At 39.9% G+C, this 13,008-nt stretch overlaps 1 protein-coding gene across 1 annotated transcript in view; it reads right to left on the bottom strand.

Moving 5' to 3' along the window:
- Window positions 1-2,939: 2,939 nt before the first annotated feature.
- zmynd8 (zinc finger, MYND-type containing 8) overlaps window positions 2,940-13,008 on the bottom strand; it is a 37,288-nt gene continuing 27,219 nt past the window's right edge. The window contains exons 4-21 of the mRNA XM_037678642.1: window positions 12,238-12,459; window positions 11,969-12,082; window positions 11,528-11,593; window positions 11,224-11,316; window positions 11,046-11,133; window positions 10,801-10,856; window positions 10,639-10,716; window positions 10,428-10,543; window positions 7,606-8,105; window positions 6,345-6,425; window positions 6,035-6,190; window positions 5,330-5,863; window positions 4,771-5,256; window positions 4,497-4,693; window positions 4,134-4,214; window positions 3,967-4,045; window positions 3,615-3,854; window positions 2,940-3,489 (exon numbers count right to left, since the gene is read on the bottom strand). Coding sequence (XP_037534570.1) covers window positions 3,314-3,489; window positions 3,615-3,854; window positions 3,967-4,045; window positions 4,134-4,214; window positions 4,497-4,693; window positions 4,771-5,256; window positions 5,330-5,863; window positions 6,035-6,190; window positions 6,345-6,425; window positions 7,606-8,105; window positions 10,428-10,543; window positions 10,639-10,716; window positions 10,801-10,856; window positions 11,046-11,133; window positions 11,224-11,316; window positions 11,528-11,593; window positions 11,969-12,082; window positions 12,238-12,459 — 3,363 coding nt within the window. The 3' untranslated portion in view covers window positions 2,940-3,313. The remainder of the gene's footprint in view (window positions 3,490-3,614; window positions 3,855-3,966; window positions 4,046-4,133; window positions 4,215-4,496; window positions 4,694-4,770; window positions 5,257-5,329; window positions 5,864-6,034; window positions 6,191-6,344; window positions 6,426-7,605; window positions 8,106-10,427; window positions 10,544-10,638; window positions 10,717-10,800; window positions 10,857-11,045; window positions 11,134-11,223; window positions 11,317-11,527; window positions 11,594-11,968; window positions 12,083-12,237; window positions 12,460-13,008) is intronic.

A 13,008-nucleotide genomic window follows, 5' to 3' on the forward strand; every position in this document is an offset into this window, starting at 1 on the left:
ATATATATATATTTTAAGACATTTCTTTTGTACAGTTACAGCTTTGTTAAGCTGTGTCACAACTGGGACAAAGCTGTGACTCAGAAATATATTTTTGTTACTACTTTATGGAAAGAAAAATATATTGAGATATATATCATATATCGCCATTTATCTTAAGATATTGAGATATTAATTTTGGTCCATATCGCCCAGCCCTAGTTGCCAGACTTCAGGCAATACCGAGACTAGTCTGGCATCACTAGGAAATTTAGATACATTTCATTAAATACTAATTTCACACGAAAATAGTTAAATATTTTAGTACTCTTTGCGATCAATTCAGTCTGTGAGCACACATCAGCAAGACTTTAAGCAATGCCCAATATGCTGCAGCTGTTGTAAAGTGGAACAGCACTGAAACAAATGTGATATAGTTTATATATAATCAAGGGCCTTCATAATTTATTTAAGTAATCTCTTTCAAAAAGAAAAAGACAAACTCATGGCCGGTCACAAATTCAAGCTTATGCACTCTGTGACAAAGCAAGTATCAATTTAAAGCCTGAAAGGTAAATTTTCCTACCATCACAACAATCATAAGGTTATCTGATTTTAAAGGCACAACAATATTATTATATTTATAATAAATAAATTTAAAAAACAGACGTTTTTTAAAGTATTGTCTTAGATGTGTTATAACTACTATTAAAAAGCTTTTCTGCACATTTTATTTTTACAATGGCAATTTTATTTGAGTTTATAATACATTCAGCTTTGCATTTAATTCATATTAAATGAATACCACTAATAAATGTTGCTGTGGGTATAAATATTTGTTGTGGCAAAATAATTTAACATACTATAACATTTCAACTGCTATAAAGTTTGCTTGTGGTAATTACGTGGCTATACACATACCTGCGTCAAAGATAAAGATGAAAATATGTGGTCTACACTCATGCAAATTTGATCATTAGCAAGTCTAAAACGTAAACTTTTGGCAAAGCACAGAAAACACTTCTTAGTTTATTGTTATCACCACAAATGAGAATAAAGAGTTATGTAATGTACTCCATATTTTAATTTTATGACTGCTTTGATTATAATTGCTTTTTTAAATTTGGTGAAGATAAAAAAAAATAAGTGCCTGTACCTGGAATTCAGTAGCAATGGGTTATAAATTGTTGTCTTGAATAAACTGGAATCAAATGGTATTGCGAATACAAAGTCGGAAGAACCTGTCAAAGAAACACAAAGAAAAAGAATAATTATCTATGGCCTCTTGGAGAAACTGAGATGCAACTTATGAAAATCATAAAACAAACCGGGTTTTATCTCGTTAACACACACTTAATAACTACTAAACAGCTTTGTAACTTTTATACAATCACCTAGAAAAATGAAAGAACCAGATGTGAAAATTTGTTGAACTATTTGCTGTGTATAAATAAAATATTTGAGGAAACTCCAGTAGATCACCATAAAGACTACAAGGAAACCTTCGCGGATAAATTAGTAAAATATAGTCGAGCCATACTTCCGGTACATGTTATTGTTTACATTTGTGTTGCTTCGCTGCAGGTTAGAGGGGAATCCACCAAACGACCGCATGGGGTTGAATAAAACGCGGCACGTGAGCCTGAGGGTGGCTGATAGGTGGGAGGGGTCCGTAATAAACTCACCAGATTAGGACAAATACGTTCTTCTGAACTCTTAATTCGACGTATAAACGTCCTCATGATGCCACCTAAACGATAACTAAACTGGATGACATCACTAGTTTGATCCTAAGACGAAAGCTGCACGAGGCCTTCAGACAACACATCTGTCCTGCACGCGAACTCAGCACGTGCAAATCAATACAATTAACGCGTTTTCAAGCAAACCTCAACAAATTAAAATACACAAACAAATATTTGGACTCTTCTTCATCTAACGGCCTCGAAACATTCCGCCGCCAAACTACTTAAATCTCCGTTAATTAACTGCACGGGCATGCTAACATAAGCAAACAGACAGATTATTAAAAAAAATGAAGAACTACTTGAACACGCGATGGCAGTTTTTATTACTCGTTTTTTGATAGTCGTAGTTTTGTCTAGCACCGTGAATGTTGCAATCTAAGCGCAGGCTTAAGCTAACCCCGTTAGCAGCTAAAAGGCCACATCCGTTGACAATTATGTTTTCATCAAAATGGCAGCACAGTCAGTACTACAAGCAAACAATATTCAGCATTTGCTCAACTGAAAATGTACACATGGCTGAACATAAGCAGTCAAATGACGTTTTTACTGAAAACACATACAAATAAAACGGAACAGCTAGCGCCAGGAGCGTGCGCGGTTACGCTTCAGGTCTAAAAACTTGCTTTATGACAAACTACGCGGTACTACATATACTAAAACGCTAATATAGCCTGAAAACGTTAAATAAACCGTAACTTAATTTTGTTTTTGATCCTACCCACCTACATACTAAAATACTGACGACGTGCCCTCGATCTGGTCAGTCCTCCATTTTCCATTCCTGTAGGATCTAAGTGACTGCAGCAGATGGCTGACAGTAACAGAAAATGTTGTCACAGCGCCCCCACAGGCCAGGAGGGGAACTGACCCTGCCGCAGTTGAGTGTGCGTCTCTTTTTTTTAATGCAGAGTGGAATGTGACAATTAAATTATTAAATACACATTCCACCCTCCACACTGTTTTGGGGAGTAAATAAATGTGTATATAGACAACTATCAAAATACATGAACCAAAGATGCGTCTAATCTTATTGGAATCAGAAAAAGTCAATTGACAGGTGTTTACACATGACTGTACAAAAATTAAATTGATCTCATTACATCCATCGAGACAGCTGGTTTTAAAATGCATTTATAACTTCCTTTTAAAGTATACATCAGACAAGATATAAAAAAAGGATACAAAAAGGTTAAGTCACAAACATTGCTGCCAGCAGTCCAATACCTCTTCTACATTTCAGTAACATTGATTACATTTTTTAAACATTTAACTATTCAATGTTTGAATATGTTCTCTGATGCCGATACATGCTCTTTTTAAAAAATTTACAAACAGCTTTCTGTGTACGCCTGCAAAAATGTAGATGTGTATTTAATATCTCTGTTTTATTGTCCCTCTCTGGTGATGCCGTTTATCTGTCTTGTCTTGTTACAGTACAATGCAATGGGGGCCCAGAAAGACAAAAAGAAAAATATTAAACTAGTTATAAATTTGAAACAATTTCTAGAACAGAATACTTCAGACATATACTTGTAACTACTTAAAAAAAAAAAAAAAAAAAACTAAAATTACTTTTTCAAATCAGGTTACGACAAAGTTACAGCAACACTGTCGGCGGTCTTCTCCATATCACAATCTTTGTCTGAAGATGCAGAGAGTGGTAGGTCTCTGAGAGAACTTGGACCACTGCTAGTCTGTCCTTGGCCTTTGTTTGGGAGGTCAGATGTTGTCTCAGTCTCGGGTTCTTGCTGTGGGGCTGTAGCTACAAGTAAAAAGAGTTCAAATATACATTACAGCTGTAACACTGTCACAACTATTGCAGATAAACATCTGTTTTAAGAGTGATCCGTTCAACTCTGTGGTGTTGATCCTGGCACGTGCTGTTACCTGACTGAGTGCAGGACTTCATGTGCTCTGGCCAGTGGGTCTGCTGACAGGGGTAGTCACAGTAGCTGGTGTTCCAGCAGCAGTAGAAGATAGCCTCTTTCCTGCAGTTAGCACACCACTGCTTCTTTTTTGTCTCATCCACAGCCTGCTGCTTCTCCTGCTCCATATGCTTCTTCACCTCAGCCAACAACCTCTCCCTCTCCTGCTCCAGACTCTGCCTCATCTCTGCCATCGTCAGCTCTGCATGACACGACCAAACACGAACAACTCGTTACACTTTATTTTTATTTTATTTTTTGGGGGGGAGGTGGGGGGGACTGAGTCTTTTCTAACTGATGTATGATTTTCTCACCAAGATTGTGCTTCATTTCTGACAACTCTTGTTGATGCAGCCACTGTAATTTTTCTATTTCGATCCTCAGTCGTTTTATCTGTAGGAAATACGTAAGAGCATGTTAGGGTTTTCAAAGTGCCACTGTAAAGTAATGTTGGGGAGATCAGGAGACGGCATACACATACTTCTGCAATTGTGTTCCCTGAAGTATTCTTAGAGAGGTCATTGTAGATTTCAGTCATTGTACCTTTGATTGCATCCATTATCTAAAAAAGAACAGTTTGATATGAATAAAATGGGTTGTTAAGAAAAAAAAAAACAAAGCATATTTCATGGTTGGACCAGACTGACCTAAACATAATTAGGTTCTCCTTCTGATGAATTGGAAGTCCCATTAATTTAAACTGTCAAAAGACATCTAGAGTTTTAAAGAAGTGAAATAAGGATGCATCTCGTTGTTTTGGTTAACAAAGTCTGCTGTGAAATTACTATTAGTCTTTTCTTTGAGGTCTATCACAAAGTAAAAGTCGATCAAAAACGGTACTTACTTTATTCGTGTACTTGGCGATGTCCGCAGCTACTTCTGCTGAGGCAGTGGGGATGTATGTGTCCGTTTCCCCCAGTGACGATGTAGCAGCTGTGCTTAAACTTGATGTTACCATCGTGGCAGCAGAACCTGAACTGCTGGAGACCACGGTGACAGCAGATGTAGACGTGCTAAATGGAGGGTCCTTTTGTTGGACAGCTAGGGTCAAGAACACCAACAACATTAGGATAAGCAAGCAGTTGGATGAAGAGGTTAACCAAAATCGTAAAAATTACCCTTGACAGCTTGTCTGGTCTGGTAGCGTGTGCTTTGAGAAGATGGTTGTGCTGAAGATGAGGGGGCTGCTGTGGAGCCGTTTCCAGCTGCTTGAGCCTGGCCCTGCTTGGGAGATGACTCCTGTGAGTGAGGGGCCACCACAAGTTGTTGGGTTTGCTGCTGACGCTGCACCTTCTGCATGTGCCACTTTTGCGAAGAGGTCTCAAACTTTGCGGTGGGGTTCCACACCACAGCTCTCTGCACCACTGGCACCATCTCTCTGGGCAGCAGAGGACGCTGTTTCTTCAGAGCAGGCGTGGTGGAGGCTGAGGAGGAAGATGGTGGGGTTGTGGTGCTGGAGATGGACACATGGCTGATAGTTGCAGGGGAGGAAGCAGTAAGGGTGACCATGGTAACAGGAATGGCCATAAGAGGCTGCGTGGAAACAGCGGAGGGTGTGGACGTGGCAGTGTTGTTTTGTGATGGAAGAACTGGTAGAACTTTACCTTTAAGAAAAACACAATACTTTTGTGTTTTAAAACCTTTTTGCTTTTTACAGTGGAGCAGTGAACGACTTACCTTCAGATTTTCCAGCAGTTGCATCATCACTGATGGTGCTGTCTTTTCTGCTCCTCTTCCTCTCCTTGGCACCCTGTTCCTCTCCCAGATCAATAACTAGCTCTCTTTCTGAATCAGAGTCCTCCACCTCCACAGTTTGCCTCGTCTCTTCTTTCATCTGAGACTTTTCTCTGGCAGCAGGTGATCCCAGTGCTGGTTTTGTCATATCTGGATTGTCCTTTTCCACATCACTGCTTAAATTCTCTCGAGCTTGACCATCAGGAAGTGTTGCACTGAAAACCTCTAATGCAGAGTCCTTGGACTCAGGGAAATCAGCTTTTTCTTCCTCTGCTTGGCTTGTAGAAGGCTGGTCCTTTGTGTTAGTTTTGGTAAGCTCCTTCTGAGGTTCCTTAGTGGGTGCAGTGTCTTGGCCTCCCTTGTTTTTTGGCTCCTCGTCACTGGCAGACTCACTTTCACTGGAGTCTGACTTATCAGACTCCTCCGAGTCACTGTGGTCCACGCCTTTATACTCATCCACAGAAATCTCATCGATACCTGCATAACAGAAAAGGGCTATCATACTACAGACCAGGATTTAGCTATCTAGTTAAAGTAAATTTGCTAAATGAAAAATACATCAAATAGGCAGCTGCACTTGATCAAGATGTATCACCAAGAAAGACTTCAGAAGTGGCTTTAATGACGTCAAACAGGATCTTTACTAACCAAGCTGTGCTTTGCAACTCTCAATTGTCTTGTCTAAGTTTAGCTGAAAACGACTCTTGAGACGTCTTTTTGGGGAGGTGAGGTTTGGTGTGGCACCTTGTTTCTGCTGGACTGTTTCACTCAGCTCCTTTAGGTCCATTTCAGCTTTACTTCGATCTGTAATGATTCAAGAATGAAGTCTTCAGGAACGTCAGTGACAGAAAGTTTGTATTTCAGATGTTGGTGGTGATCTCGATTTACTCATAAAGAATGTACACCAACATCTGTTTTTGTTTGTAAAATGTATATTGGGGAAGTGTAAAGTTTTTACCCAGATTGAGGTTAAGAATACTTCCTGTCTGTGGCGTCTTCTCGTGCTTGGAGATGCCAGGAGTTTGAGACTGGAAACTTCCTGAAGGAACCGGGTCAGAATGAACAAGTGGAGACATTTTGATTGCTTGTTTATAACATGATGCTATCATTGTAAGCTGACATAGACCAAGTACATTTAAAATATCTTTCAATAAAGTTCCTTTTTAAAAAAATTTTTTAAAGAAAATTTTAACTCTTCTAAAGGCTAAATAAACCAGAATAAAATGAATTTAATTCTGTTTAAGACTAAATAACCCAGTGGGGGTCACAGGTGCCCATATCAAACAGTCACTATGCAAGAGGCAGGGGACACCCTGGACAGGTCTCCAGTCCATCACAGGGACACAGAGACAAACCAGACAAACAAACATTCACTCTCTCACTCACACCTAGGGACAATTTAGAGTTACCAATCAGCCTAACATGCATGTTTTTGGTCTGTGGGAGGAAACTGGAGTACCCGGAGAAAACCCACGCATGCATGGAGAGAACATGCAAACTCCACCCAGAAAGCCCCCTGGCCGGGATTTGATCCGACAACCTTCTCGCTGAAAGGCAGCAGCTCTACCAACTGTACTGGCAATTGCATTCTTGATAAATACATTATTTAATTGTAAAAAGTTTATTTACAGATATGACAAAAAAATCTGTTTTGTTTAAAAATATGTTCAAGTGGTCAAGAAGATCTTTTGCAAAATAAAACAGAATTTTATTTTTATTTTTTTTGTTTACACAGAAAGGCCAAATAGATTTGCTAATATCTGTCCCTTCCTCTAAAATTAAACATCAGTTGAGCGTTTCTGTAGGATGACATATCAGGTCATTACCAAAGCATTTATCACTGATGTAGCTAAAAAAAGTATATAAATTTATTATTTTTATCTTAAACTACCTAACTGGTATTTAGTCACCTGTAACTAGCTGAACACATGCTGTGTACTTTCTGAGTTTTTAATAAACCAACTGTGGCCTCTCATGTCGTGGAAAGATGATTGTCAGTTGTTCCGCCTGCTGATATGACATTTACTACAGTAATTTATTCATGACAGGAATTTTGGTACAGCCAGGTCTGATTGCAAAGATATTAGTCGAAAAGGCAAAGAAGCACATGTTCATAAGACATTTTATAAACACTCAGTCTGAGCATAGATTTTCGTGTTTTTAATCATCTTACTTGAAGTGTTATTGACACAATAAAGCAAATTATTCTGTTCCAGTACCTGTGCAGTCCGTGGATTCTTCTCCAGTGTTGTACTGACTTTTTGCAGTTTTTGACTGGGTCTTGTCTCCTGTTTCCTGTTCCCCATCAGAACCTGTATGAACAGATGAGTTGGTGCTCATGGGGGAGCGAGGTCCGTCACTATGAAGGGGCCGTCGTCCTGTTGTGCCCCCTCTTACCCCTGACCCAGACAGTACGGTTCTGTTCAGAGGGATTTTGGGGGATGCGGTCATATCAAAGGTCAATTTGATCTTCTCCTGCTTCTCAGGTTTAATGGCAGTGGAAGAGGGGTTGGACGGGTCCAGAAGTAGCTGGAAGTTATTGTCAGGAGTGTAGGGTGTCCTGAAGGGGGAATAATTAAACACTCCAAACTTCTTTCTCATGTTCTCCACATAAATCTCCATTTCTTGCATGGCACTGTTGAAGATGCTTTTGGTCTTCTTTACGGAGAAGGCAATCTCTTTGGACATGAGGTAGCAGTTGTTTAAAGGAACCCACGCCCTGAAAAACAAACAACATAATGTTACAAGTCTTGCAGAAAAGTCCTAATATGCACCTCCTGTCACATTTCTGCCAAGCCATGTTCTGTTTTCTGCCTAGTCATGTGTTGTTCCCAAGCCTTGCTCTCCACCATGCCCCTCTGCACCTCTGCTCAGTCAAGCTCATTCCATCCACCTATTCCAAGCACTAAAGTCTCATGCTCAAAACACACTCTGCCAGATTATTATACCTCTCATGGCCCCTGATATCCAGCCATTCTTGATTCATGTTCACAGCCTTGTTTGCCTGCCTTGTTTCGACCCCATGCTCCTCTTGGATTCCTTGCTTTGCCTGCTCCTTGTCTGCTATTGGATTTTCTTCTCTGATCATGGTAATGACCTCCTCTTCTGACCAAACGACTATGTCACATGGATTACCCCTCTGGATTTATTATTGGAACACTGACCACCCGTACCGTAACCTGCTTTGTCTCTTGGACCCCGCTCTCGGATTTGCCCCCACAAACCACGTTATCGCAGCGCTCCTCTATAGCTGCTCTGCTCCACTCTGTGGCGGCGACGTCATCCCATCCTACTCCTTCAGGTGGCCCCCATTACACCTGTGAAGGTGGCTCTTCTCCCTCCTGTCTGTGAGTACCTATCACCTCAGTTGGACCCTGACTTTTCTCCAGCTGAAAAAATAAATAAAACTGTTCTTGTTTTCACATTCTTGTTGTCCGGCTTATTCTGAATCCAAAAACCTGGCTCTTGACACCTTCATGTGAACATTTTCTTTATTCAGGTGTTTCTTTAAGGAGTCGCCTCAGCAAACCAGGACATTATTACATGCAGTGTTCTCTCAGCTAGGACGGAACTAGGCAAAAGGGCCTTCTCCTACGCCGCTCCTGTTTCTTCAAATATCTCTCAAAAAGATCTAAAGCTCTCGACCTTGACATCTCTGTGAGTTTAAACATCTGTTCAGTTCCTGGCAAAAACCAATGCAGACATGTTCCTGTTTTAAATTTTCTAAATCACCTTATAATTTAGCTGTTTTTTGCTACTTTTCCTCTTGATTGGCCTTTTGGTTGCTATTTTGTTTTGATTGTTTTGATTTGTTAAAAAAAAAAAAAAAGAGAAACTTAAATTTGTATACCTATGCCTATTTTATGACTGTCTATTGTTGTTATTCACTGTTGTCATCATTCTTTGTTAAGAACTCAGGTCTCTCTTGTAAATGAACCCCCGAGGCTCAATGGAATTAACCTGTCTAAATAAAGGTTGAATGAATGAAAATTTCCCTGCATCTCACCTCTTCTGTCACACTGTCTGCATCACTATGACCATAAACTTTTTCTGTGGTTTTCCTCCTACCATGTTCCTGTTCCACGTTCAACATCCTCTGTCCAGTCTATCAACTGTCCCCCACGTGCACATTTTCAAACCATCTTAGCCATGCCTCTCTTTGTCTCCAAACTGCTCAACCTGAGCTATCTCTTTGATATTCTGTCCATTGGGTTACTACCAACAAAAATCTTAACATCGTTCTTGTCTTTTATGTCAGTGTCTCCAAACCAGATCTCCCTAACATCCTGTCATCCCCTGTCCATTCTCTCTTGCAGCTATCCTTTTGTCACAAATCACCTCTAACACTCACCTCCCTCCACTCCACCCTACCTCTTTTCTTCACCTTTCTTGTGTTCTGCTGTTTGTGTGGATGGCTGACTTCAGGTACTTGAATTCATCCACCAGGAATATTTTTAAACTCCTTGCTACTGCAGCATATACCATATTTTCCAGTGTATAAGTCACAGTTTTTTTTTTGCATTTATCAGTCCTGCAACTTATACGTCAAAGCGACATATATGTTTTTTTTTTCCATATTCATAACGCAATTTTTGCTGACACTTTAAATTTTGAGAACTGCAACAGCAAGTCCTCCTGTGCATGCTCGCTTCACTCAGCTGGTGCAGGCAGAGGAATGCTGGAGAGCTCACGGATCCAGCCGCGATGGATGGATGGCGCCGCGCCGCCCAGGCGAAATGAAGCTGTTTTGGCCATTAAATAAATGCAATGGGTCAGCGGTGACGCATAATAAATGCGACTTATATGTTTTTTTCCTCTTCATGATGATTTTTTGATTGATGCAACTTATATGCCGGAAAATACGGTAGTTTTTATTCTGTCTTGCTTCCACTGACTTCCATTCCTTTTCTCTTTCAATAACGCTTCCAACTTTCCAGGCTCTGTTCCATTTGCTTCCTACTTTCACTACAGCTCAAGCTTCCACAAGGCAAGAACACAAGACCCTAGAAGCGCAGATACTTGACACAAATGTAGTTGATACCTGTCATGCTGACCAAAGAAGCGAGCATCCACTTGTCCATCCTTATCTCGCAGAGCTTTAGCAGGCCAGAAAGGAAATCCTTTTAATTTGGCCCACACAAGAGGGTGTGGGTTACTCTGCAGATATACAAGTTGTATTACGGTGATTTGTTTTAGAAATGATTCAATAATCAACCAAAGTCATGAAACTTCAGGTAACTCAGCTAGCTTACGCAAGGCTCACAGAACCAGTTGTCTCTCTTTTGGCACGCAGACAGATAACATTCAGGACAAACCTCAATCTCATTCATCTGCAAAAGGGTGGACAGATAAATCAGTCAAGCATTAGTTGCAATAAAATCTCAATTAAAATAAGATGCAAACTACTTGCTTACCTCATGTTCACAGATTTTTACTATTACTTTAGCTGTAGCTGTGAGTTTGTGATTAGCTGAAACAAAAAAAAACAGATTTCTAACTAACAGTTTATAAATATTTTGACAGCTTATTTTATCATTATCTAAAATTATAAATGATTGTGTGTCATATGCAGTCACATCATGATGTATAATCAATCATGCAATTTTTTTTAATTACTGGTTTAAGCTATGTTATGTTTTCAGCACAACATGCATCTTACCTCCATTGTATATGATACAGTTGTGTAAAATCCATTTAGTGTCTGCCAAAAAAGCCTCTGTGCATCCATATATTTTCTTTTTGATATTCTGCAGTGGGAGAAAACGAATGCAAAGGTCCTTCAAGGGTTAACCTTTCCATTTTTGTCTCAAATGACTATGTGACAGCCTTGACTTTACCTTTTCAAGTGTGCAAAGATCCATAGGATGAAAAATGTACTCTGCATAATCAGGATGCTGATCAAGAGACACGGGTTTCTGGAAGGGTTCAGTCTATTAAAGTGAGTCAACAGAACAAAAAAAATGAAGGTCAACACACAGTCAAGCTGAGCTCACAACTCACAGATTTCCCATCAACTGCACACCAACACGCCCCCACCCCACTAGTAAAAACTTTGAGTGCAGCTTCACATAAAAGGAAGGTAAAGAAAATCAGTGAGGGAAGAAATCATGACGGGGTCTTGTTAGTGATGTAATTGATTACCCAATTAAAAGTCTTTCTCTGCGAGGAAGCTGCATGGGGGGAGCGAGATGACAAGCGGGGATGGTCCTGAAAGAGAGCGAGAGGAGCAGCTGTATGCTCACCACCAGCTAGCATGTTTACTGGTTTCCAGCCTTGACAGGCCCATTAGAATACAATCAATGTGGTTGTTAGTTCTGTTATTGCAACTACCTTGGCATGCAAATCAGTAATATATGACACTGGACTAAAAGGTGAACTTTAAGGCGCACATCTGACACAAACAGAAGAAGTATTAGATAATTTGGTTGCTCTAGCGATTTAAAAATCTGTACAGTTCAATAAAGTATGGAAGTTTATAACAAAGTATTTATGCAGTTGTTTCATTAGAAATTAAAGCAATACACTCCACTTTAAACACCCTGTCTGCTTCAACAAGTTATTCAGCTGTTACACAATACTTACACCTGGTTGTTTCATTTTCTGAAGGGCAAACTTTAGCAGGTAAGAGAGCTGATCCATGGTTAGCATCATCATGGCCTTGCTCTGTGTCTCTATACACTCAGCGACTGTTATCTTCTGAAAGACATAAAAGTAAAATTAACACTTTATTTATATCACGTTATGGTATTTTTGTCTATAGCCTCCATACTCGTACAATTAATTTAACAGAATTTATTTTGACTATATATTTTTGCAGCACTGATAAACTTTTCACATTTCAGGGTTAGTACCTCACATTCTGGACAGAACCAGTCGCCCTCGGGCTCGGCTGGTAGTTTGAGACACTTGGCGTGGTACACCCTGGGGCAGAGCTCACAGCAGAGCACCTGGCCCTCACGGTGGCACAGCCAGCAATAAAAGTCATTCCTGCCATCCTGCGGTACAACATCAACAGGGTCTGTTGTGAGTGAAGGCTGCTTCGCATAGTAAAAGGGACCATGTCTTAGTTCAGACTGGAATGCAGGCAAAAGAAACACAAAGTTGGAGAAGGTCAAAATCAGGGGACAAATCAAAGAAGCCAAGCAAAAATTCTCATTATGAACAAAAAGTATTTTAGATCTGCAACATCAAATACAGACTGCTGTGAGCTCAAAGCATGAGCTCAGCTCTCTGAATTCAGGTCATCTATATTATAACATTCACTCATTTCTTGTGGACAGCTTTGAATTCACATGAAAAAACTATGAGCTTTTAAGTGACTTCACATTTTCTATAAAGGTCAACCTAATGCACCAGGAAGGTGGTGTTAACAATAATTTACAATAGTGCATTGGAAACAAGTAAAAAGGAACATTATTTTTGTCAGCAAGGATTGGAAAATATGGCACTGAGTATCCTGATGCATGCTCAATAATCCAGGTAGAAAAATCCAAAAAAGTTCAATCTGGTCCTCTGGACATTCAAAAAAACCAAAAAACAATACAAAGCAAAAAAAATAAAGAAACGTTTCGTCTCTCATCCAAGAGACTTCCTCAGTCTGAGGTGCTGTTTTCAGCTCAGTC

This window comes from Nematolebias whitei, chromosome 7 (assembly GCF_014905685.2).
Source record: "Nematolebias whitei isolate Nwh7 chromosome 7, NemWhi1, whole genome shotgun sequence".
Lineage (NCBI taxonomy): Eukaryota > Metazoa > Chordata > Actinopteri > Cyprinodontiformes > Rivulidae > Nematolebias > Nematolebias whitei.